We start from the raw sequence: 26,470 nt of genomic DNA on the forward strand, positions 1-26,470 counted from the left end.
ACAAAAGAATGATTTTCACTAAACTGTCTCTTAACTTTGTGAAGAATCCAGTCTATGCCCACCGTGACATTTTTTTCTAATGCTCGATTGTTTGAATTAAACTTTTAGCTTTGTCCTTTTGTCCAATGAATTCTTCTAGTTCATTTCAAAATATTTCAGCTAGCGGAATTATGTGATTTTCCTTTGTTGAAGTCTGCGGAGAAACCTCTAGTTGGGTCGTTTTATACCGGTCTGTCTAGTCCCGCTTGTTTTGGTTTAAAAGGTTTTAATAGAATAGAATGACCCAAAACAAGTAAATTATCATAAAAAATTGTATGTATAAATGAATTTAATTATAAATATTCAATAAATGTGTCGATACGATTTTGAGGTTTTGGATGTGGATTTTGTCGCAGTGATGATTAGACCTCATGTTCTCAATTTACTAAATGACAAAACAATTTTTGATATGGTGCCATGTCTTTATGCTATTTTATCAATCGTGTCTTTTCGTAAGTTTTTATATACCATAGTAGTGAGGATAGGCAGGCCAGTTGATCAGAAGCGACTATTTTTTTGAAAAATAATTAATTTATTTAATTGAAAATATTTAAATAAAACTATAATTTATTTTCAAAGAAAAACTCATTAATACGTCTGTAAAAAAAATATTTTTGAAATAATCGTTACTGTAATAAAATTTACTCACACCAAAAATTTAGTCATTCTTGTTGCAATTTATTGTTAACCAAGCATGAAATGATGATAGGACGATAATTATAAGGCAGGATGGTGCTGAATAACGGGGTTGGTGTGGTGGAAGGTATTTCCATTTTGAGCCCCAAGACAGGCAGGGGAAACAGCAGTGATTAAGCTATTCCCAACGAAACTAGATTCTGATAAACAGGTGTCAGTTGTCTTAGCTACCGACTGATTACCGAGAATGAAGCATAATCGGGACCAAATCACAGTCGGGATCCTCCTATACCCCACGCAACCTCTTTAACCCGATCGCCAGTTATTATATTTCTTCGCAGAATGTGGCACGAACTTGGTATTTTTTTTGTAAGATTCAATCCTGATAATTATATAAATAATGATCTAATACGACTAACAAGATTCAGTTTAAATTCTTCTTAATAGATTGATTTTTATTCTATAGATGTATAAATACACTGACAGGCAAAAAATTCCACCCAATTGATTTTTTTCATTTTCACCACAAAAGAAAATTCTGCCCTTAATTTATCTCATTATTTTCACCAATAAATATTTGTTTATGCTGTTTTAAATTGAGAATATCACTTTGAGGTAAACAAACTTAATCCTTAATCCAAAACAAAGAAAAAAGAATTTTTCAATGTTTACTTTTTACGGAATTTAAAATGTTTATTCAGTCTTATTTGAATTCTGAAGCAATAAACTGTTTAGTTTTCATCTTTGTTTTCTTAAGTTGAATTTTTAAATGTAGCATGGTGTGGCACTTATTAATGATGGACGTTCCGGCTATTGCCATCGGAGTTCCCTTCGAAACGTTGCGTGAGACGCCGTTAGACGTTTTCGAGAAACTGGGCCCATCGAAGGCCCGGTTCTGGACGCCCTAGGATAACAGAATCACAGGATGGCCGTTTTTTGATTTTGAGAATTTTGCGAAACCGGCACCTTACTGTTGTTTAAACGATTCATCAGTTCCTGGAAGTTCGTGGTGTCCAAATTTCTGAACGTACTGCTCGAAGAAGAACTGATCATACTGATGGCTTTTCGTCTCGTAAGATGACCAGAATTGACCAAAACACACAGAGTTGCACGGGTCGCATCTGCTCGAGAACACAGCCATTGGTCTTTGGCCGTTTGGTCTGCTGTACGTTTTACAGATTTTTTCAGATGATTGTAGATTTGCTCTAATATCTCTAGATGAGGGTGAAAGAGTGTGGAGAAGGCAAAATGAAAGATACGAAGCTTGTAATTTTTCCCAGAGCCAACCTTTTAAAGGTAGCTCAGTGAGAGTGTGGGCGGGAATTTCAATGCAGAGTCGCTCAGAGTTGGTTCTTGTTCGTGGAGGGTCTTCGACGGTTACTGGCTAAGAAATTTTGGAACTTCATGCCCGTCCACATGTCGCAAAGTACAAACATACCTTCAACAGCATAAAATCAGGGTCTTAGCCTGGCCAGCCCGTTCTCTATACCTGAACCCCATCGAGCATTTATGGGTTAACCTCAAAAGACGAATAAGAGCACGTCCATCACATCCTGATGCATTCCACAACCGTGAAAGGACTCTTAGTGAAGAATGTCTAACCTCCAGCATAGAGACATTTCCAGACTGGTATGCCGAGGCGTCTTCTAGATGTAATTAAGGCAAGAGGATATTGAAATGACAGATGTTAATTAAAAGTCTAAAATGAATGTTATCTGTCCGTCTTTTTTTTTCATTTTCCTTAGCAATTTTCTTACTTTTTTAGACAAAGACTCAATAATTAAACGTTAAAAACTTGAAACTTTGATTAATATATAAAAATCAAGTTATATTACAAGTGGGTGGAATTTTTTGCCAGTCAGGATATTGGTGAGTTGAGTCGTGTTTCACAGACATTCGTACATGGATGAATGAACATGATCAATGAACTTAAATTTTTAGGAATCATCTTTGACGGACATTACAACTGGAACCACAGGTTGATTACGCCACTAACCTAGCTCTGCAACTCACCAACATATTTTCAATAATCCTTCGAATATATTGGGGTTTCTGCTGTAAAGCAATGAAGATTAATCATGATGGCGCTGTTATTACATACATCACACACGTCGTTCCGTCTGGAGCCTTGAACAAATCGTACAACAGAAAGAAGATTCAACGCGTACACAGACTGATAGCGATCAGAGAAGCTTCCGAACTACATATCTCAGATGAAACAGCATTTATTATAGGAAAAATACTCCTTATACACCTACAAATTAGACACTCAATTCACTATTCTCGAAGTATGAGTCAATTCTGATAAATAATGACATCAGACATAGCAGGGAGCATTGATCGATCTCGCTGTGCTAGATTGCCACTGGTTGATGAAAGAAAATGAGAACGTGTATTATGCCTTGAACATCTATGCAGATGGTAGCAAGGATGGTGATATTGATGTTATTGTTTGCTGTACGGTAGTTGTATAAGGATCTAGATAGGAAAAATAATTTCTAGTAAGTAAGCCCTAGTGGTGTACTGACGGCTCCAAAACCGACAAGGGTACGGGAGCTGGAGTCCTCGGGATGAACCCAAGAATGAACTGACGGTAAACCTAGGGAAATAAGCTACAGTTTTCCAGTCTGAAATCATAACGATTGTACAAGCGCCAGAGAAGTAGAAAAGCTAGGAATACATTCCCGGAAGATAGCCATTTTCTCTGACATCCAGGCAGCACTTAGGGCCCTTGCCTCATGCGAGGCGAAGGAAAAGAGTGTTTGGAACTGCATGGAGTCCCTGACGGAAGTCAGCGACCCAATGACCTGTCCCTGGCATGGGTCCCTGGACACTCGGGGCATAGAGAAACGAAAAGGTTGCCATGTTGGCCAAAAAGGGGGCCAACATGGCCTCTCTGGGTCCCAAACCCTTCTGCTTAGCATCCTGCCACAAAAGAGGATACATCTTAAAATAGATCACGCGAATAGATTCATAGAAGGACCATCCGCAAAACTTCCAAAGGAACTACTGGAAGGTAACCGCATCCGAACCAGGATTCTGGTTGGACTCCTGACAGGGCACTGCCACTTGAGAAAGCACATGCACCGGATAGGAGTGCAGACAGAAGAAACACTGTGCAGATACTGCCAGGAAGAGGAGGAGACTGCAGAACACATTCTATGTTTCTGTGAAGGTCTATGTAGGTGCAGGTTGTTGCTACTAGGACAAGAAAAACCACAAGCAAGATAAACAACTAAGGAACCGCTGGCAAAGCTGTGGAGGCTAATTAATAACCTGAAGCTGGCCAGTGAGTTATAAATAACAGGGGAGCAAAATAGATCTATTCAGGTCGAGGTGCAGCAGGCCTTGTGGCCCCTTCTCTTATCCCTATCCCTATCCCTATACCTTGTAAGTAAACTCAGTCTAACAGCCGATTGTTCTAACACCAAACGAAATGTTTGCCTGTGGTTCAGGCACTTGCAGTATTAGAAAAATTATCTCCTGGCGGACAGATCAGTATGCATCATGACAGACAGCCGCATCACTCTTGAAATGTTGAAGAATGGAAACAGTCACTTGCCACTTAAGGAATTTGCCAGAAGAAAACTATGGTTTTTATCTGAGGAATTGGGATAGACGATAAATTTCCTTTGGAATATAGCTACACATGGATCTGGAGAAAAATAAGCGAACTGATAAGCTTGCCAAGGAGGCTTCAATTCCTGGTAAGATTATAACACCACAGAAACGAACAAAAGGTAAATTTTTACATAGGATACATTATTATTTCAAATGGGATCAACGGATTTATTGATCGTTAACGATCACAATAAAGTCAAAACTAATATAATAACCTTTGACGTATTTTAGCACAGATTTTCATGGGGTACATTTGGTTTTGGTTTATTGTTAAAAGGTATTTTTTTTAATCAAAACATTGATGTTTAGAGAAAAGAAAACAATTCAACAAAAAGACATTTTCGCATAATTTCGACCTAATTCACATAATTTGACAACATAACAGACATCGCTAAAATACTAAAAATCCATTAGAGTTAGATTTTGTATTCATATATACATAATGTGTGTGTTTTTTTCTCTCCAACCTTCTTCAACCTTCTCTGCTGGAAGGTATTTTTTTCCAGCATGCTCCATTATTCATTACATGCATTGGCTGTCAGTATTTATTACTAGAAGAGAAACAGAAGAGAAAAAAATAAAAACATACAAATAAATGAAATTTTTGAACCGAATACATTAATACAATTATGAGAAAGAGATAAAAAAGAAGATATATTTGTAAATTAAATGAAATAGGAAATTGTAGTCTAACGATAGCATATCAAAGACAAAGACAATCGAAGTAACAAATGAAGCGAACGTCTCGATGAGCCGGTCTTCCCGAAACTTTCCCAGGAGGCCACCCGCCTTGTAATTGTATGAGTGTCCTGATCAGTGAAGCCCTTACTTGGTCCAACAGAGGGCAGTACAGAATTATGTTTTCAACAGTTTTGGGGTGGTTTGAGTACCGACATGTTGGACTCTTTTCAGTAGAAGAGATGGAGATAGACTTTTATTCGACGACGACCGCGGAGGACCCGCAACATTTTGTAGGTGACTCGCTGTGGTGTTCCAACGGTATGAAAAAAACGTTTCGTTGTAGCGCCTTTTTCACCATTCCTGCCATCTATCATTCCATTGTACATCGTACATAAGTCTCAAGGTAAGAAAAAGGCTCTTTGTTGTAACTGATCATCCAAGAGCATGCACACAACCACACACACACACACACACACACACACACACACACACACACACNCACGCACACACGCACGCACGCACGCACGCACGCACGCACGCACGCACGCACGCACGCACACACACACACACACTTTCTCCACCTTGATTGTCTCAAAAATACAATTGATCAAACTCATTGAACAAATAAAATCAGTTTCAATTCCATCATAGAAATAAATTTTAAAACAACTCGACCATGTTTTTAAAATTTACTAATTCTGCAGAATCTTGAATCGATGACTTGGTTCTTCCCAGAAATCAGTGATGACATTCTTTCCTGTATTAAGCAACACATTTAATTTTTTTAATCCATTGGATTTATTTTTTTCGTTTTGAGAATAACAGGGAAGGTGCATGTTAAAGCCTTATGTTAGACAAACAAGTTGAAATTAATCACTTAAGATCCGTTTGCCCTCGCTTTTGGTCAACGATAAGCGTTTTGTTCGGTAGAACTACTGAGTTATTTTTTTATTATTTTTTTTAAGCATTTTCTTAATTTGAGTCGGTATTTTGATGATTTATACTATGACATTCAACCAAAATTAATCATAATATTATCATCATAATCTAGAAAAAAATTAATAATTAATATATTCTATGTTTTGTCGTTTTTTAATTATAAACAACCTTGTAGCATATTGCGAATTTTTTTTATTTAAAATAAATTTATGCCTTCGCGATCATTCTTTTTTTTCATGGATATAAATTCAGGGTGTCGGTTAAAAAAAGAAAATATATTCGACCTTTGTAGATTTAAATAAAGATTTCAATAGGATTGATATTCAAGAGTTTAAAAAAAAACGAATTTTAATAAAATATATGTAAGAAATCTTGACCTTGCCAATAAAAGCCATGGTTGATTGATCGGCAGCGAAGAATAACGACGACTTTGAAGGATTTGGTCGCTCTCCCAGAACACATATTAACAATATAAAAATTTCTCGAAAAAAAGTTTTACGCTACATTAACTTTCTGTCGCAAATGATTCGACACCAGATTTACTCTAATTATCTTGCTTAACAAGTGAGAAACCGAAAACTAAGGAAAATATTTATTGCTTCGTTGAATTGTAGTAATTTTAACTTGAGTTCCAATAAACCCAGCATGCCATAGAAAGTTTATTACGTTCAATTGCATTCTATATGAGAGCAACAGACAATAAATTAAAAAAACGTTGTGTTTAATATTATCATTTTTTTAATATACAATATTTATTACCAATATTCATTACAATTCTTTGATTCATATTTACAAATCGTAAATGTCTTAAAAAGATTTAACAACCTTTTGTCGGTTGTTGTCGCTCTCCCAACATTATTCAAGGGCTAGTCCCTGGCAATAAGGTCCTTGAGCAATCTCCTTTTGAAACGAAAAGGGGATTATAAGTATAGATTCTGTTGGACATGGATTGGTCTAATGAGCTGTGGTGAGTGGAGAGTTTTTTGTGGAACCTGGAAAATTTGGTGGGAATTAATTTATTTACAAAGGGTTTGAGGTCGGAGACATAGTAGGGAGCGTTGATTGTAAATGTGTGTACGTTGGACTTGAAGGACTGACTTCTTTAGATAATGGTAGGTTTAGCAGTGCTCCATAGTTCCATTCCATACGTTAAAATAGGTTTAAGTAGTGCTTCGTAGAGTGTGTTTGTTTTTTGTCGATATGTAAGATTAGCGACAATGCATTAGTTTATAGAGTAGGCTGAAACGTCTGTCCAGTTCCTGTGTATTTCTCCCCGTGTATGTCGGTTCCAGGTTAGGCTTAGTCAAGATAGAAGCTTTGCAGTCGGTTTAAGGATAGGAATGTTGGGTTTTGTTTCGGAGGGTAAATTTAACATGGGTGCATCAGTTTTCATTAATATTCATCCTTCAAAGTTTGCTCCCTTCGGCTATTCGTTGAACGTGGTGCCTGGAGCTCTTCCGAAGCAACTGGGATCAGAGGAAAGTACATCTGTGTCATAGGTAAAGGTTGCAAGGGGGTTGTCCCAAGTTGGGATGTTTGAAGTGGTGTTGGTCCGATCACATTGCCCTGTGGCACTTCCGCTCCCACAAGATAGTAGTCGGAGTAGTCCGATCTTTGGTTAACTAGGAAAAATCAAGCTGTGAGGTAGGAGCTAAGGTAAGTAGAAAGGTGCTAGTTAAGAAGGAGTTTCAGTTTATTTTGCCAGACTTTCATGCCACACGCTTAATACTATAACTAATTTGCAAGACTGATATAGAGATTTTATCAAAAATAATTTAAAAACATTAGCAAATAGTAAATTATTCCCAAATTTGATTAATGTAAACTATATCACGTTAATAATCTCCTAATAACTTAATTTAGATTGTTCGCGCCAAAAATCGCGAATTATAATTGTTTATTTTGTTTCCGAAATGCCGCTAATCTAGAATTTATCCTAGCTCTGTTCCCTCCCCACAATCCTGTCCTGTTGCTGCCTAGTCATGCTCTAGTCCTGTTCGCTTCCGTCTCGCTTCCATACAGTCCACTATTAATTAGCCTCCAAGAGTGATTTTCTTTTAGTTTTCTTTCAGTTTTTCTCTTATTTTCAAGACGCATTTTTTTCGTTTTGTTAATTATCGCGTTCAAAATAACGCGAGTGTCTCCTCCCGCATCCTTAATGCGACACATCATACAGGGTTCGGACGGAGCCCCGAAGGTAATTAATAGACTAGGATTCTGTTTTACCTTTGGCCAGAGCTATTGCAGGTTCTAGCTATTAAACGGCTATCCTACCTGGTTGTCGAGAAAATCAAGCCACAGTTAACAAGTTAGTATTTTATTTTATTTTATATTTAATTTTATTTTGTATTTTAATTTTATTTTATTGCGACCGATCAGCGCGTGCACATGGATTAATTTGTAGTTTCAATGTATAATGATTAACAAACTTGTAGTTTAATTTCATGAACAGATTTTTTTAAATTGACTAAAATAATAAGTGAATTGTATATTATAATAAGCTTAATAAATAATAATACAAAAAGTTTTAAAATGTCTTGAAGCATCTTATGCCGAAATCACAAATCCAAGTGCTCTGATTTCAATATGAAACGTCGTACAGTTTGAATGAACTTCGTCACAGGAACAGATTGAGTCTTCTATAATTTACAGCGATTAATGTACTTATTACACAAAAACCCAATAGACTGCAATTGAATGAGGATGGGAGAGAGAGAAAGAGAGGGGGAGAAAGAGAAAGGAAAATAGAAAGAGGTTATATGACCCAACCACTGGAATGAATTGTAAAATAAAACATACCCTTTCGATCAGAATCACAAATCGTCCACTGGAAAGCATGCTAAAAGGTGAACTTAACAAACGGATGGAGATACAAATGGCTATACTTAGACTGGATGAATTCAATTCATGCAAAACAACCAGAAGTATCTAATGAATTAGTACCATAGTCAATACGCCCTTGTTTGTTAGAGGATTGAAGGATATTAGGATTTATGTAATTGATATCTGACTTAAAATTACTATTGTAAACTAAACAAATCAAGGACAAGGCGAATTTTAAAGAAAAAAAAACACAATTTGTTTCCTTATAGTTGATAACTGATTTGATATAATTTAATAATATTTTCTGATTAATCTTATTATTTTAGAAGAATTACATTTATTTTATCCGCTTTATGTGGTGTAATTTTCCTAGAATTGCGCGTAAAATTGTTCGTTAAGCACAAAGAAAAACCAACGTGGGTATGTAATACCGCGTCCCTTCTAAAGAAGAATGAAATATAAATGAGCCAAGTGCAAATGTGGTTAAGCCTAAATTCACATTCACAAACGTCATAGAACTGGAGGCGAAACCATAAACTATGTACTAATTTTGTGAGAACGAAACCTCTCAATTGCAACAAACACTGCATACAACTTGATTAATTAGATAGTAGCTATAAAAAATGCGATCTGACTTAGCAATTGAGTCTTACATTTTCCTAAACGTTAATATGGCAACATGTCGCAAATTTATCTTCAGATTTTACGTACTAATAAATAATTAATATTTTCAATAAACATCTTTTGAGAACAAACGAAGGAATAACCACTGGGTTCTATGGGTTTCCACTGGCGGTTTCAAGTAAATCTGTCTTTGTATACACAATTATATCATTATCATTCATAATTTACTTTTTATTTGTTAAAATAATACATATATTTCAGCTGGGTTATATAATTCTTTGTTGATAAATTTTTAGATTTCTTGATTGAGTCTGCGGGGTGAAGAACTTGTAGTTTGGTCGAGTTCGATCATTTTGGTCTTCCTAATCCTTGATTTTGAACAGCTGTTAGACGGATACCCTCCTTATCTTCATTACGGGAAATATGTCTCACCCTACTTATACCCTGGCCAAAACAAGCGAGAACAGACAGACGAAAATTAATCGTGATAATTTACATTAAACAATTTATCAATTTAAACCCTTCATTATTATTACTATTCATTCATTATTATTTTTTTTTTTTTTAACGAGGGTTCGCAACAGCAGAGGTCATATAAACCCTCAGGGTGCCGGTGTTTTTGAAAACACATTATTATTATTATTACAATTAACAAAAAATTCATATGCTTTTACTCGCCGGCTGTTACCTCAATCCGTACAGTTTGTTTTTGGGAAATTAAGGAGTTAATTAAATTGAAGGTACGATTGATTGTGGGTGAACGTTTTTTCAATTCGTACAGCTCATTCATACCTGGCGAAACTTCTTAAAAACAAAAAAAGGTTATACTGTTTTGCACGACCGGCGTGTCGTGCGGGATTAGTAGATCTTCTTGAAAGATCTTGAACTAGCCCAGATTGGCATATTTATTTTTTTAAAGTCAAACAATGATTTCCCCCGACTAAGAATGGGGCATGCCAGTTTGACATGTGGACATTTATTTTTGGGCCAAAGCCCAGAAAGGTTGTTCGACTCGCCCAAATAATTGCAGTGTCGATCCTTGACTTTACATACAGAGTAGGTATGCAACCCGACTGTGCAAATAAGTGAATGTATTTATTAGTGTGAATGTGTGGTGTGAGACAGCTGATGGCGAAATATTGACTAATTGGCTTATTTTGTGTTGCATGTCAGATTTATTTTTTACAACTTTACAACTTCAAAAAGACAGGTAACCACAATTTTGAAGTACACACGTGTCACGATAGCAACAAGACCAGCGGTGGTATCGTTGGACAAAATGTCACTTTTTCTCACATTTGATTCAACAAATTCTTCTACGCTTTATAACATTTATGAAATAATATTCAGTTCATACTTTAAACAAAAACTTTTTTTCAAGCTAAACTACGTAACTGTGCTATGCATATTCAAATATCCTGTTGTATCCCATTTTCTAAATCTAGCCTAACTTCTGATCATCCATAAAAAATAATCGAAAGGTTGGAAAAAATATACTTCTAACTGGCATGAATCATTACTGATAGAAATGGTGAAAAAAAGCATGTGATATACATTTTATTTTTTAACAATACTGAAATTTACAGTTTTTATAAATAATTAATTTTATTAATTATTAATTTATTAATATTAATTAACAATTAATTATTTCATTAATTTATTAATAATTAATTATAAATCCTCATATCGAGTTAATTAAGTAATTCTGACGAAAAAAGATTTACAACAGCACGACAATAGACATCTTATAAAATTTTACTTTTTGTATATTCTTAGTTTTTATTTCTCTCATGACTAACTTTCAGACCAGCTTCTAAAATTTTAGAACAACTGGCATAAATAATTTATAAAAATAAACAAACCCTTTTTACAAAATATTTGTTTACTTTCAATCCAACGTTTAAAAAAATATTTTTTAAAATAATTTTTGAATTATTGCTTGACAGGAAAATTTACAATTTCGTCTATTATTTTTTATGTATGCTTGATTAACCGGGCAGGCTGGCGTGAAACTTTGCATAATTTACTTTTGTGGGTAAAGCGTTTGTTATTATAATATAAAATGCAAATTATTTCCTTTATTATATAAAATTTTTGTAAAACGTCTCAACATTCAAAAACATTTAAGAAAAATGAAAAATATTAACTATTTGAGTTAAATCATAAGTTTGTCATTTCCCAAAAATTTAAATCGCTTTTGAAATGTGAAAAAACTTTAAAAAACTGATGATTTGGATATTATTTAATTATTCTCTGTTTAATAAATATTATTAGGTGTCTAACTGTTTATTGCGTAAAAAATTCATTTAGTTATATTTTATGGGCACGTCAGTTGGATCAGTTTGTCCAAAGTTGAAGGGTATGGATTTTGTTTAAATAATTCATTTCTATTACAAAAAGGTGTACAATTGTTAAAAATTTACATTTACTTTGTTTATACACAGTGTAGAATAACTAAAATAGTTTGGTTAGTGATGAATAAATAATTTAAGGGGTAAAATAAAAATCTAATTATTCATGAAATAATTTGTCTTATATTTTGTTAGTACTAATAAGGAATAAATAAAGGGGACCAGTGAAAATAGTACTCCCCGAAGGACCTTTAAGCGCGATTCATTTTCACACGATACCGTTCATTCCAATTACTGTGATCGATGGAACGAGGTGTTCGATGAACTGAGCACGACTGGGACAACGTTGACCAACGTTGACACCGGCAAACACGTGTGGATCGATGTATTTAAATAACATTTCTTATGCCGGACCGGATTTGTTAAATCAGAGCATCCGCGGTTAAGATTTGCGGGGGAGTAATGATGAGTAGGCGGGGAAGCAGTGGGGGTGCGATACAGAAGTGGGGGCGGCACTGGGATGCTGCGGGAGTGGACTCAGTGGTAATATGGCCGCGGACCAGATATGTTGTCAGGACGGATTTTAGTCCTTGTTAGGGTTTTGGCCCTCTGTATGGCCATAGCCGTCAACGGCGTGTCCGGTACTTTCTGCGATTTCGAGAAGGCCTGCAGCTGGAAACCGGAGCCTGGATTCAAAGTAGTCACGGGCCAGGAAGTCAATAACAGTTGGATACCGGGTGATGGTCAGTTGGGCGGACCCTTCTCCGACGCAGACAACAATACTCATGGTAAGAAAATTTGATGTCATTGCCTGGGCGGGATAACGGCCGTCACTCGGTGGCGTCCCCGTCCGCTGGTGTGAACCGGGACCTTCTGCGGTGGCGTCGACTCGCTCTGCAGACGCCCTCGCACGCCTTCCAGGAGGTCCCGGAACCAGCTAGGATTGTGGAAGGTTAGTCTCGTCCCTTCCCCTCAACCCCTTCAGATCGATAACTACTCCGGGGACTCCGGCCTCTTTGGTCCATATCCCTCCTCATCTCTTCCCCCGACACGCACCCCATACTCTACAACCTCTAACATGTAAATCCCTAATTTATACAATTACCACCTTTTGTTTTAACATTTGATCTAATTTCATATTCTCTTTTACACTCTGATTCCCTCGAAATATATCATGAACTTTCGGTTGACTTCCTCAGTCATTTTAATTCCATTATTTATTACAAAGCCTAATTAATTTTATTTTACACTTTTAACTATCCGCTCAACAAAATACATCTTTAAACTTAAATATTATTTCAGTTATTAAAACATATTTTGTATTTTCATTCATTTTTATAATAATATTTCACAAGATATCACCATCCCAGGTTAAACAAGGAAACAAGGGTTTTTATACAACGAGACAGGCACGTTTTATCATTAAGTATCTAGCAACAATATATTTTACGTATTCTTACAGAGAAAACTGTAATAGATGGTCATGAATCCTAAAAAATTTAATCAAGTTTCACATAGCTATTCCGGCCAAAGATATTTCAATGAGTAATTTTTGTACTATTAATTACAAAAAGAGCAATAACAATAAATTACATCACCATAAGGTTGATGAAAAAATTGTTTCATTATTTTACGACGAAAAATCGTCTTAAGGAGAAAACACCCAAATTTAAGGGTGGTGAACAAATGACCTTGGGCTAAGTCGTTTTATAAATTATACACAAATATAGATTTTAGAATGTACAGAATTGATTTTATTTTATTCTTGTAAACATTATATAAAATGAGACTATTTCATTGATTAAAGTTTTAATACTAATACACGAACGCTTTTAGAAAACAGTATTAATAATTCTTTCTTCCTTCCTTCAAATTCCTTTCTCCTATTCTTATATACAGAATTATTATAGTGATTGCACTCGTCCAGAATTCTGAAAATCTTTAATCACATTAACACGTAGGATTCCCCAATTTCGAGTAAAAATTAGAAATTTCACATCATATTATTGTTATATATTGTTCAAGGTTGTATATAGCAAGATAAATTACATGACCATTAAGTTTTAATAAACAAAATTGATTTAATTATACGACGAACTGTTGTCGTAAGGAGAACACACCCTTATTTCAAAGGGTGAACAATTGAACCTTGGGGTTTGTCAGTTAATAAATTATACACACAGTCGTGAAGAACATGTCATTAGAAAAGAGCTATGAAATAACCTCAATTCAACATTTAACAACATTGGATTGTAAACAGAAATATAGAATTTTTACATGATTTTTTTTTTTAAATATAAACAATGACCTACTTATCTTGTAGGTGTACGGTAAGGCAAGCGGAAACAAACTTCTAAACCGAAATACTTATACACAATACATGTAAATATGCATGAAAGAATACCGATAAAAACAGAACATTCTTTTAAAAATATTTTACGGTACGAGAGGGTTGCGAAAATAAAATGTCAGTAAGGGTCGTAGTATTAATGTATATTATAATTACAATCAGATACACCTACTCATGTAGTACCCTATTTTTAATGTATAAGATACTTGAAATTTTGTCTTAATTTCCTACATTGTGTATAATAATTTTAGTTTAAAAAAGAAAGATAATTAAATTATTTAAATATCGCCTGAATGATACATTTCTTTGGTACTTACGTTTTCCCAGTAAGAAAAGAAAGGTGTTTTTTGTATGACTAAGCTCTTTCTTCTTTAAAAAACATAAACGTTTTAGCCTGACTGTGCAGACAATAAAAACTCAAATAATATACTGAATAGAGATTAAGTTTTACAAACTCTGTTTGATCTGGGTTTTGTTTATTTCATAGATATATCGTGAAGTAAAAGTTTTTAACTAGACAACCAAAACACCAGTTGGTGATGTTTGCATACATTATATTCATACCAAAAGAAAAATTGGTGCTACTAATAAAACGTTTTACATTTTGTCGGCTAGTATTCATTACAATAAAAAATATTTTAACATTAATACATTGTTACAACTATAATAAATAATTAGTTGTTGATTAAAAAAACTGTGTATGTAATTGCAAAAACAAGGTTTAAGTTTTAAATCTCATTTATAAAATTGTACCTTATGAAATGCAAAAATAATAAATGACAAAAAAATTGTGCAACAGAACTTCAATATGACAAATATAAAATAAAATAAATAAGCAAGTTAATATAAGAACGTCCCTTTTAGTCCTGATTTACTGTAATGTTCCTTGAAAGAAGTGAATGTTTTCAATTGGCGAACTTAAATATCTCGTCTGTCATCTACACATTGTCTGAGATATAAATATTTAACATCTAACCAGTTTCATAGATCACGGATAACTGTCATAATGCCTGATTTTTCTGAGAAAACGAAAATTGGCCTATTTAAGAATCAAACCGTTAGGTTCCTAGGTCAAGATTGAAGTTGTGTTATTAATAAATCAAACTAAAAATAGCTTACGAATGGAAAAATGAGCCAAGACTCCTTCCCGTAAATTATTCGAACTTATTTTAATCTCGAGAAAATCAATTGGTTTTTTTAACCTGGAAAAACAAAAATTGACCCTTCCAGTCAAAAAGTCAGAACCTTACGCCACCCTTTGAAACAAAAGTTCAAATCTCTAATATTTGTTCTTAATAAAAAAAATTGACTTCATTTATTTGTATCTACAACTGTACATGTAATATACAACCAGCAGATTGGATAATTTGTGTTTGTGGCATTACGGGCGTTATAGAGAAAGCTACCCCATTGGCAGCCGCTCTGGATTAATCATTTAAGAGGTCTCTTATCCATATTCTTTTCAGACGTTTACGTGGTAATTGTGCGGAATGGAGTAATCGTATTTGTGTGTTAGTGTGATTTTGTAATTTACTATGAAAACGTCTGTAATATGTTTTGATGGATGAAAAAACTATTGGCATTTGAAGATCTCTGTGAAGTGTGTTTACGTAAAAAGGGGCAGAAACAATTAGCCTTAAAATTTTGGATTGAAAACTTTGTAATCTTTGAATATTGGAATATTTGGCCGATCCATAAACTTGGCACCGTACATCCAAATAGGTTTGAGTAGATATGTGTATGTCGAAAGTTTTGATTTTAATGGTAATTTTGACAGTCTGTTGAGTAGGTAATAAAGAGTTTTAAATCGTTTGTTGAGTGTCTGTTTTTTTAATCTTGTGTATGGATTCCAAGTTAATCTTCTATCAAATGTAAGTCCTAAATAATTAACTTTGTCGGATTGAGGAACAGGTTCATTGTATAAGTATATGCCAGGACTAGTCTCACGACGGAGTGTAAAGGTCATATGTTGTAACTTTTAGGGATTAAACTTTATTTTCCAAAGATTGCTCCATTTTTCAATTGTCGATATGTTGTTTTGTAACATGAGTGAAGCTTGTGTAGAAGAGGGATGACGTGTTAATATGGCGGTGTCATCTGCATATGGCGGTAAGAATATTCTCATTTGTGGGCATATCAGAAGTAAAAATTGTGTACAACAGCGGAGCGAGTATTGACTCTTGTGGCACACCTGCAAGCACTTCTTCCATCCCACAAGTCTCCCTACCCTGGTTTACTGCAAAAAATCTCTCTTTAAGGTATGATTGTATAATCAGCTAATAGGCCTGGAGTAAAAATAATTTTAATTTGAACAATAATCCCTCATGCCATACTTTGTCGAAGGCCTGAGAAACATCTAGAAACACTCCAGTCGCGTACAGTTTCGGCTCGAGACACAAAGTACTGAAATCTGTCACTCTGTGAAGTTGATGAGTGGTGGAATGATGGGTTCGAAAGTCAAATTGATAAGATGTTGTTCGAAGTAGCAATAGAGATAGTTTCTATAAATTAATTTTTCGAATAATTTAGAAGGGACGGGTAAAATAGGACGATAGCTGAGGGGGCGCTTAAATTTTTATGGGGCTTTGGGATCATTTTAATGTAACAAAGTTTCCATTGAATGGGAAAGTGTGTAGTCCTCAAAACTGCGTTAAATAAAGAAGTCTGAAAGACAACTGCTTTTTTGGGAAGTTCTTGAAGAACTTCAGCTGTTATTAGATCATGAGTAGGTGATGTTTTTTAGGAAGCTGTCGTATTTCTTGTGTTACTTGTCTTGGAGTTATTGGTTTAGGTGGCAGATCTAGAGGTATAGGTGTCACACGTGAATCTGATATAAATTTATCGTTGTTCAGTATTCATTAAGTTATGAGGTTTGAATACCTCGGAGAGATGCTTCGCAAATGTTTTGGACTTTTCTTTATCGGAAACGATCCAACTGAGACAACGCTATGATTCAGGATACGTTTAGTACTACGCCAGAGGCTCCCATCCTCTGTTGACAAGCTTTTTAAATGTGTTTCGTATGATTGTTGTTTAAATTGTTTTATTTCTTTTTTCAATGTATTCAAAAGTTTGTTGTAATTGTGTGTGTCAAAGACTGATCTAGTACGTTGCCAAAGTTTCTAGCCGTCTTTTTTCGGATATTAATTGCCTTATGTAGAAAGGTTAATTTGGAAGATTTTCTTTTTGAGTGTGAGGAAGATGAAGATTCCCACGCTGTATTTTGTACTGTTTTTATAAGTAGATCAACCGCGTTTTCTAGTTCTCCTGGTGTTTTTTGGGACGGAAAGTTTTTCATCAAGCAAGGATCGAAATTTTTTCCAATTCATTGGTCCACGAGTTAGAGTAGGACGATTGTTTTTAATAAGTCCCCGTCTTAGGGATAAGTTTTAGTTGTTAAAGTAAGAAAAAATTAGGGTAAACGATGATAGGGAACAAAGGTTGCAAATCTGAAGGGGCAATCACCCAGACAGGAACGACGTGACGTCCCCCTCAAATCTGGCAAACATAACTTTGAAATAATTACACCTTTGGACAGATAGATAAGGACGTCGAAAAGTGTCGCAGACCCAGACTGGAACCACGTCATGTTTCCCACGAACCTGGACAACATAAAGTTGCAATAGTTGGACAACCGATCAAATAAATAACTATCGTCTAGTTATATAGTGCTGAAGGGTTGATACACGGTCAGAAATATGTAGCGACGTGGGACATCGTAAATTGGGGTCACGTCATCCCGCGGCGTGGGAACTCCCCCAACTTTTGAACTTCCTTTCCACCCCTACTCCGGTAGAGAATCTGGTATAAAAAGGGATGATTGGGAAATCAAAAGTCAGTCAAAACCTGAGACTCACCCTAGTGTTTCAAAACCAGAGACTCCCTCAAGGCAGTCAAAATCGAAGACTAACCCCAGTCAGGCAAAACCGGAGACTCACACCAGGAAGTGAACAGTCAACTCCGAGACGATCCGAAACAGAAGAAACCGAAGAAATAAAATGTTAAGGAATATACTCTCTGGTTTATTCGAGTTTCATTTTACGTTGTGAGAGGCCATTTGCATTTCATAAAAGAACATAAAAGAAGAAAGAAGAATGTGTCAACTGTACGAGTATTAATTACCATATTGTGTACAGAGGGCTTAGGTCATATGAGAGATTTGATTGAGTATGTTGAAAAGAGGATGGATAAGTGGGTTCATTTGTGTTAGAAAATGTTGGAGACCAGGCGACATACCAACTGATGTGCTAATAGCTTCCTCAGCTCGTTGATTATCCGTTGGTCTTGTTTGAGTCCTAATCCATGTTGGCGGTGGCAGGGCTTCGCTCTTCTTGTTAAAAAGCGATGGAAAATTAGTGTCGTCTAGTTGGGGTGGTTTCGATGTTGTACTATTGTTCTTCCTTCCTTATTGTTCTTGTTCCGTGTTCATCGTTGTGCGTTTTGCTTGTACGACTTTGAAGGCATTGCACCCTCTGCAGTTCGCAGGGTGATCACCTCCGCAGTTTGCTGTCGCAATGTCAATGTCGCTTTAGTATCTCTGCTTTTTCCGCAAGATCCAGATTCGTGTTGATCTCCACATCAAACGCGCCGATGCTGATATCTACAATAAGATTTGGTGTGTCCGACGCCTTGGCACCGTGTGCATTGCACGATTTGTCTCCGCTTAAAAGGTTCTTCAATTTTTCTTTTTGTGTACAATAGTGTCGAGATATCATAGATTTTTTCATTGTATGTGTTTCGGTCTATGTCTACAAAAAAACATGTTCAATGGTAGTTTAAATCGTGATAGAGCGTTGATGCACTTAACAACTTTGTATCCTTTGTTGCTTAATTCTTCAACTATTAATCCCTGGGGGTAGAGAAGTGTAGACCTTTTAATACAATTCTGTAATTTTTTTCTTCTTGTAGCTGATACGTATGAAATTAAGTTTGAGTTTTTTCCAAAAATGTATAAATTTTCTGTATGTAGGTGGTGTGTTTGCGAGTGGTTTTAAAGCATTTTTAGTGTTTTTTGTGATGAAAGAATTGACGCCTCCTATGTTTTCTAAAAATTTTGTTAATGAATGAGTATTCACTACGTTTTTAATGTAAATCGGTGGCGGTTTCGTATCTTTTGTTTGTATTATTTTTATTTGACGTTTCAGTGTCAGAAAATATTTGATATTGATCGCTTGTCGGGATTGGAGTACTCACAGTAGTTTGGATACGCGGCACTTTCCTCGGGTCCCTGTTAGCAATTTGTGGACCAGGTCACTTTCTCCAAAAAACTTTGAGCCATTTCTGTAAGATCGTGTTCGTTTAAGGTACTATATACACTATATATATTTTAATTGTGTGGGTGTGATTAATGAGAGGACCGAGCTCTTAATATCGAGTATCCCATCGACAATAACAGTGCGAGGGAGCTGGAATGACTTCACTGTTGGTAGCCCCTGGTAACAAAACAAATAAAATAAAAAATTAAATTTAAAAAACTGAGCGGAACAGCCTGATACTCGCATAATACGCTCTGCTGCTTGCCGATATTCTTGCGTTATTTTTTTCTGTTATGTTGTTTGGTGCTGTTAAAATTGAGCCTAGATATTTGAATTTTTCAGCAACTTCAAATTTGAAATTTCTCAGGCTGTCAGTCTGTGAAGATCTTCGACCTGATGAAAGGCATTTCTAAATATTTGGTTTTTCTTCATTTATGTTCATTCCTACTATTTTTTCCTCATTGTCAGTAGTTACAAAAACTTACTTTAGTACTTGAACAATTTCGGTCAAGAAAGTACCCTCGCAAATCTATTACTAGAAATCTTTTGCTCTTTGAAAATGTTATACGAAATGAATATAATCCTGAATTAAATATTAATAAAACTATTTTTAATCTTGAAAAAATACATAATCGTATTTTATACAAAAGGTATTAAGTCGAAATGTATTATTTAAAAATACAAGCTGTGAAAGTATTATCTTTAGCCAATTCTAATTTATTATTGTACTAGCTCTTCTTTTAAGTACTTCTTGATAAATAAATCGATAATCAAGGATAGAAATGTATTTTAAGGATTCCATGAAAATCAAATTAATAAACGAAGATAGATTTCAATTGAAATATTAACAAAACGTATTTAATTAAATCTTATAGATGTTCAACCTTATTCATTAAATATTATATTGAAGTCCATTAAATTCACTAATTTCGTGGTCCGCTTGACCAATTAAACATTACAATTAATTAAGGTTTTTAGTTGAGATGAAAAATGGTTAATGGCACGAGAGGGATTCGAACCCACGACCTTCGGCTAGATACGCCGCTGCTCTACCACTTGAGCTATCGTGACTTCGATCCACTCGGACACCAACTNGCAGCGGCGTATCTAGCTGAAGGTCGTGGGTTCGAATCCCTCTCGTGCCATTAACTTTTTTTCATCTCAACTAAAAACCTTAATTAATTATATTGCAGTTTATCGTCTGAAAATTCAAGTTTTACCTTGTGCAAAGAATGAAGGAGCGGCTGATTATTCCTAATAAAATATTAAATTAAATTAATCTGAATTTTTTATGGTTAAATAATTAAGTTATTATTAAATTTACATTAATTATGTTATAATAACAATCTTAATTTAGATACATAATAAGGTAAATAATAAGTAAAAAATAATCACAGGTTAATTAGAGAGGAAATGGTGATGTCAATTAAAATGTTATGTTGAAAAGGCATTCATTTCTATGGAATTTTTTTTAAATGAAATTTTGAAAAATGATTGGTATGGGATTTGATGAATAGTATTTTAAGTTGCTACCGGCTATTGGATAATTCAAAAACTTGAATGGCTGATTTTTGTTGTTGATAGGCTGGCTATCTGTAGATCCCAGTTGTTTAGGGTATTGAGGCAGTTCCTGATTGGGTTGATCTCGTAGTCTTTAAGAGCCATTAGAGCTACTTGGCTATCTAATAGTATTGTTACTATTGCACCCTTGAGATATTTATTATTTATTTCATGTGCACATGTTTCTATGGCTTGAATGCTTCTGAGACTTTAGTATAATTTTTTAATATTGCCAAGTTTATTTATTGTAGCTAATATGTTCATTTTTTTTGTCCAAAGCTTTAATGTACAGGATTTGAAGTAGGAAATGGCATTGAGAGAACAATGAATTTCAATCTTAAGACGGCCAAGTCTGACCAGATTAGTTCAATATAAGCTTCTTTTTTTTCAAATTGCTCACAGACCTTAGTCAAGGAGTATGACCACTAGCATAAACTAACTACTAACTAACACTACAGGATGTATTTTACAGTGTCTGGAGAGTTTTAGGGACTTACAAAATATTCAGGCTCGCCTTCGTTCAAAACCGCAAAATTGTAGCTCCAATTGCCCAATCATACAAAGAGAAATTTATCACAATATGTTATCCCATAGTTTCTAAAATATTTAAGCTGATTATCGGATCAAAAAAGTTGAAAGTCCATAATCTTTGGAGAATCCTTAGTTATTTCAAAAAACTTTAAGAAATGCTATCCTCCTAGCCCACGAGGATTCCGTCTACTTACAAGTTAAATAATTTAGATATTTTTTTAAAGGTAACATTGATCTTCAAGAGCATCAATTTTCAAAGTGATTTTTGACATTTCACACACTTTTTTATGCCTTTTGAAATCAAGAAGTTTTTTTATAATTAGGTGTAAGACAAAAGACTTTTTGTTTTAAATAAATAAGTGTTTTACATCTATGTAAATAAGCCGTAATAAGATAAGGCTTATTTTTTAGTAAGTTGAATTTTAAAAAAGGGAAAGTGCAATATGCAACTTATTTATCACAAATGATTTAGTAACATTTTATATCAGCCTAAATAAATTGCTGTGCATTTGTTGTACTCAGGATGAAATAGAAAATCATTGCATCACTTCCGGTCGACCGTATTAACCAAAGAATTGACACTCACAAAAACAAAGTCAGCGTGTCACCCTGCTTATACCTTGACGTCATATAACCCTGAAACTCAGATTTAATTTCTTAAGAACAATGGATTAAATTTTCAAATAACGAGGGTGTTAAATTATAATAAATGGATTTTTTGAAAGGTAGAAACAAAAGGAATGTAGTATTTGTCGAATGAATTACCTCGATTTTAGTCTTTTCATTTGTTTAAATAGCCACTTCATTAAAACATTAAAGTCCTTAATCATTTTTAATAGTAAATCAAATTTTTTGAAAATTATTCTGAGATTCATCTTAAATTCAGCAGGTGATATATTTTGAAATAAATTATGGTTCGAAACTGTCCGTTATCAAAATTTCAAAAATTGATCATTTTTATTGACGTTAGTCTTCCAATATGAAAGTTGTTGTTGTCATCAAAGTTTAATGGGTCCAAGAAAAAATTAATATAAGAACTTTTTTTCTAAGACGAACTTTTTTAAATATATTAAATATTAATCCATATGTATTTTAGTTGGTTCCAATTGACCAAGTAGGGGCGTCGGTGGCCGCAACTGTTTAGGCGATAACACGGAGCTCAAGGTAAATGCCCGGGTTCGAATCCAGCATTCGAAGCCCTGCATTCGAACGCAACATACTTACTAATGGGCTTTTTTTTCAAAAACACTGTTACCCTGAGGATATGAACAAAAACATTAACCAATTAATTATATTGATTTGTAATTTTTATGTAGGTTTTATCCAAAGTTCCAGCTCTTGAATTTTTCATCTGAATCACACTTTAAATAAAAATGATAAGTCAATTTATATTAAATATATTTGCATACATTCCAAAGCAGTTAAAGGGATAATATAAGATAAGAGGACTCACCCTGTATGTCGTTAAGATTGAAGAGATAACATTAAAATCTCAAAAGTCTTCCTTCTTATTTAAATTTATTTATTTAGGTAAATGCAAAGTTTTGACAATTTAGGCAATAAAAAAAGCAAAAAACCTGTTGGGGTAACTCGGAAATATCTCGTTAAACATTTAATGTTAGTAATTACTCAATTAATTAAGCACAATTTTTTCGAAATGAAAAAATTGAGTCATAGGTAGGATTCGAACCTACGACTTTTGGTTAAATACGCCGCTGCTCTACCACTAGAGCTACCGTGACTTCGATCGCCCATGCCACAAACTTCCAATTTCGACTCGCCGTTTATTCCAATTATTAATTATAATTACGAATAAGCTAATAAGAGTAATTAAAAAATTTAACTCCAAAATGACGCATATGTTAGTTACTAAAAAAATCAAACTATTTAACCAGATCTAAGATTTTTTTTTTTATTAATGCCCTAACAAACATACATACATATTATATATATATTAATTTTAAGTTTTTAATTCATTTCCTTCGTAATGTTGCATCTGTCTTTGTGTTAGGATTGTCGATAAATTTAATTAATTAGCTTTGTACAATTTAATATAAAGAATGGTGAAGCGTACAAATGAAAGGTCCGTTGGCAGGGGGAACCGTATCAAAACAATTGGTAATAAAACCGTAAACGGAAATAACTCAGAGTGGACACAGCAACAGGGGAAATGTTTCAGATTTCTAGATATTAGTGCAAACAATAAAAACGTTCCGACTCTCAGACAGAACGGGCCCTGGGCCCTACTACGGATTCCTTAAATAAACCCGATTCATAAACTTGTTCTGGTCATTGTCCAAATGAAAACGACAATTGGTCGAACGCGACCATTTGTAAATAGAATTGGACTAAAATCAACAAACGTCTCCTTAAGGACGCCTCCGCGCATACGATTCTTCCTTATCAACCTGTTTTGTTTTCCTGTCCCATTTTTATTGTATTTATTAGATTAAACACGACAGTTTCTGAATAAAATTTCATTACGAAATTGAGATAAAATGTCCATTAATTATTACAAAAGTCGTTTGAGATAACTAACTTTTAAGGACCACAATGTTTCTCACAGAATCTCTTTTTTTTAATATGAAAATGGTTTCCAATTTAAATGAACTGATCCATAAAAACCGCAAAGAAAGTAAATTTATAATAATAAATATCAAACCATCATTAAGTAGTTCAGCTTTGTATTAATTTATCACGAATGATTTAAAGGGTTGAGCGAATAAAAAATGGACGTTTTCAACTTGTCCTAATGGCTATTGTTATTAGTATAATTGTAATAATTTTACATATATTGAATGTTGACCTATTTATTATAAAGCTTGCGTTTTACTTTCCCTTTATGTTTGAATTTCCTTCAAGAAAAATGTCGTTAACGTATGAAAATCTAACAGTATGGAGATATTATTGTACAGCCGCTGAACCACGCGCTTCATTTGCGAATTTCAGGAAGAGGATTTGGTTTCTGCTGAGATAAAACAAAAGTTCGTCGCCCTGAATCTATAAAGAATAAACGTACTTACTAGAAGCACTATTCAGGACGATCCTACAAATAATAGATAACTATCAAAACTAGGTTTTATGAGATTTCTTCCTCGAGTTTCGTGGGTCATGCACCCCCGAAAAGAAAAAGAAAAGTCGACGAAAGACGAACACTGTGAATATAGGCAAACTGTTCCGAGATGACCAACAAACTAGGTTTTTTCATATCAAATGTGAATGAACGTTGTTCATAAGCCAGGGGAAGTGAAAAGTCCATGTGGAATGAGCTCAAAATACTGCATGCTTGAAACATAACGGTATCTCTTTCAAAATCCAAATGATGAAATGTATATCAAAATTAAATGGTTGGTAACCTAAACGTCTTGGGATGGTTGATACTGATTTGGCGACTAAGATTATTTTGTTTGAATTTCACTGTAAGGGTATTAGCCCACCCTCAGACTACCAAATCTTCCAAACAATGGCTCATATTCTTAATAACAAATATTGCAAAATTATTGAAAAACCATGAGTTTGGACGTCGAATTTGAAGAAGAGAGTGAGTAGAAGCTGCAGTTGGTTTGATACATCCAAAGTTGCGATACAAGCCTCTAAAGGAACAAGGTTCAGCACAACTATCTGCAGTAATCAGCGGGCCTATACGAGCCTCTATTGAAGACGATCCTAATAAAAAAAAAAACACTGATAAGCTGTCAAAGTATCCCAGACAAGTGTGAATCAACTTTGGAACTAGTTATTAAAGATTTCAGTTGTGTGGAACTTTCTCATCTTTTTAGGCAAGCTGAACGTCACCTGGGAACATGACGTTCGCTACTATAATATCAATTCATTAATTAGTTTTTAAGTGAAGTGACTTGATCGACAGTTGATATAGGCTTGTTAAATAAGAAGGATGTTTTCAACAATTCAACGCTCCACACTTTCTGACGTACAAAGCAAAAACCATGCCATGTTGAACTTCCACTGCATCTATCCAACTATTCTGATCTTCCTCCATCTGACTACTATCTGTTCCAAACTTTCTTACCTAAAAAACGTTTCATACGTTAAAAGAGGTAAAAACTGGCGTTGTACAGTAACCAAAAACTAACCAAGAAATTGATTCTCTAAATGTTCTGGGTGGTTATCCCGTGCTAAAAGTCGCTCCTAGTAAGGCGAACCTACAAAAAGTAACTATCAACTGCTAAACAAAAAAACTAAGTTTTGTAGAAAACTAAGTGGGATTCATCACGGACACAAGTTCGAGAAATAGTTTGTAGTAATCATAACATAGAGAGAATTACACGCAAACTCATCTCACAGTATTTCATGTTTTATGAAAATAAAATGTATGAAATCGAGTTTCCGCTGCACTACAGGATTTCCTATTTTCCCTAGCTCCTTCAGGCTACTATCTCTTACAAACTTTCATAAAAGAAACGTTTTGCGAATTGAAATATGTTAAAAAACGGGTAGAAGACTTCCTAACTATTGTCTAAGTCTAAGTCGGTAACCAAAATCAAAGGTATGCTCCACCAATTGATAAGCTGGTCTTTAGGTTGCAATTACAAGCCACTATTTAGGATAATCCCACAAAAAGCAACTGCCAACGATCAAACGAAATAGATTTCGTCACAGTTTTGTTGGAATAACTATTGACACAAGTAGGGGAATATGAAACAGTCATGAAGAACACTTCACCTGGCAACATTGCGGTCGCTCTTTAAAAATTCCTAGCGATGAACGTTCCATGAAAATAAAATGAATTTACTGGAGTAAAGCTATCATGGCGGGATTATGAACAGAAGGGGTCAGCCACCTTCATAATAGGGTAGAAAGAAATTGAAACACTTTCTTGAATAATCTTACCATACGTTGGTAATTGTCCACGTATAACAATAATTTAAACATGAACAAAACATTAAGTTAAGTAAATGTTTACCCATCACACCCCCTGTCAAGTGAACTTATCGTTTAAAAGCCAAAAGCACCTTAACTGTTAACTCTCGTTAGACGTTTTTGCTGTCTTTTTGTTACCTATTCCTCATTTAGAGAATTTAAACAGACGCACAAGTCTC

The 26,470-nt window shown here is 34.6% G+C and overlaps 1 protein-coding gene across 8 annotated transcripts in view; it reads left to right on the plus strand.

Annotated features, from left to right (window-relative positions):
- The first annotated feature begins 12,236 nt into the window (after positions 1-12,236).
- Positions 12,237-26,470, plus strand: part of LOC106665745 (leukocyte tyrosine kinase receptor) — a 43,908-nt gene continuing 29,674 nt past the window's right edge. For 7 of the 8 annotated variants that reach the window (XM_024227012.1, XM_024227013.1, XM_014392427.2 and 4 more), the window contains exon 1: positions 12,237-12,502. In XM_024227012.1, coding sequence (XP_024082780.1) covers positions 12,280-12,502 — 223 coding nt within the window. In that variant the 5' untranslated portion in view covers positions 12,237-12,279. The remainder of the gene's footprint in view (positions 12,503-26,470) is intronic. The other variant, XM_014392432.2, reaches the window with a different exon arrangement.

The sequence above is a fragment of the Cimex lectularius genome, unplaced genomic scaffold (assembly GCF_000648675.2).
Source record: "Cimex lectularius strain Harlan isolate CLEC.00 unplaced genomic scaffold, Clec_2.1 scaffold104, whole genome shotgun sequence".
Classification (NCBI taxonomy): domain Eukaryota; kingdom Metazoa; phylum Arthropoda; class Insecta; order Hemiptera; family Cimicidae; genus Cimex; species Cimex lectularius.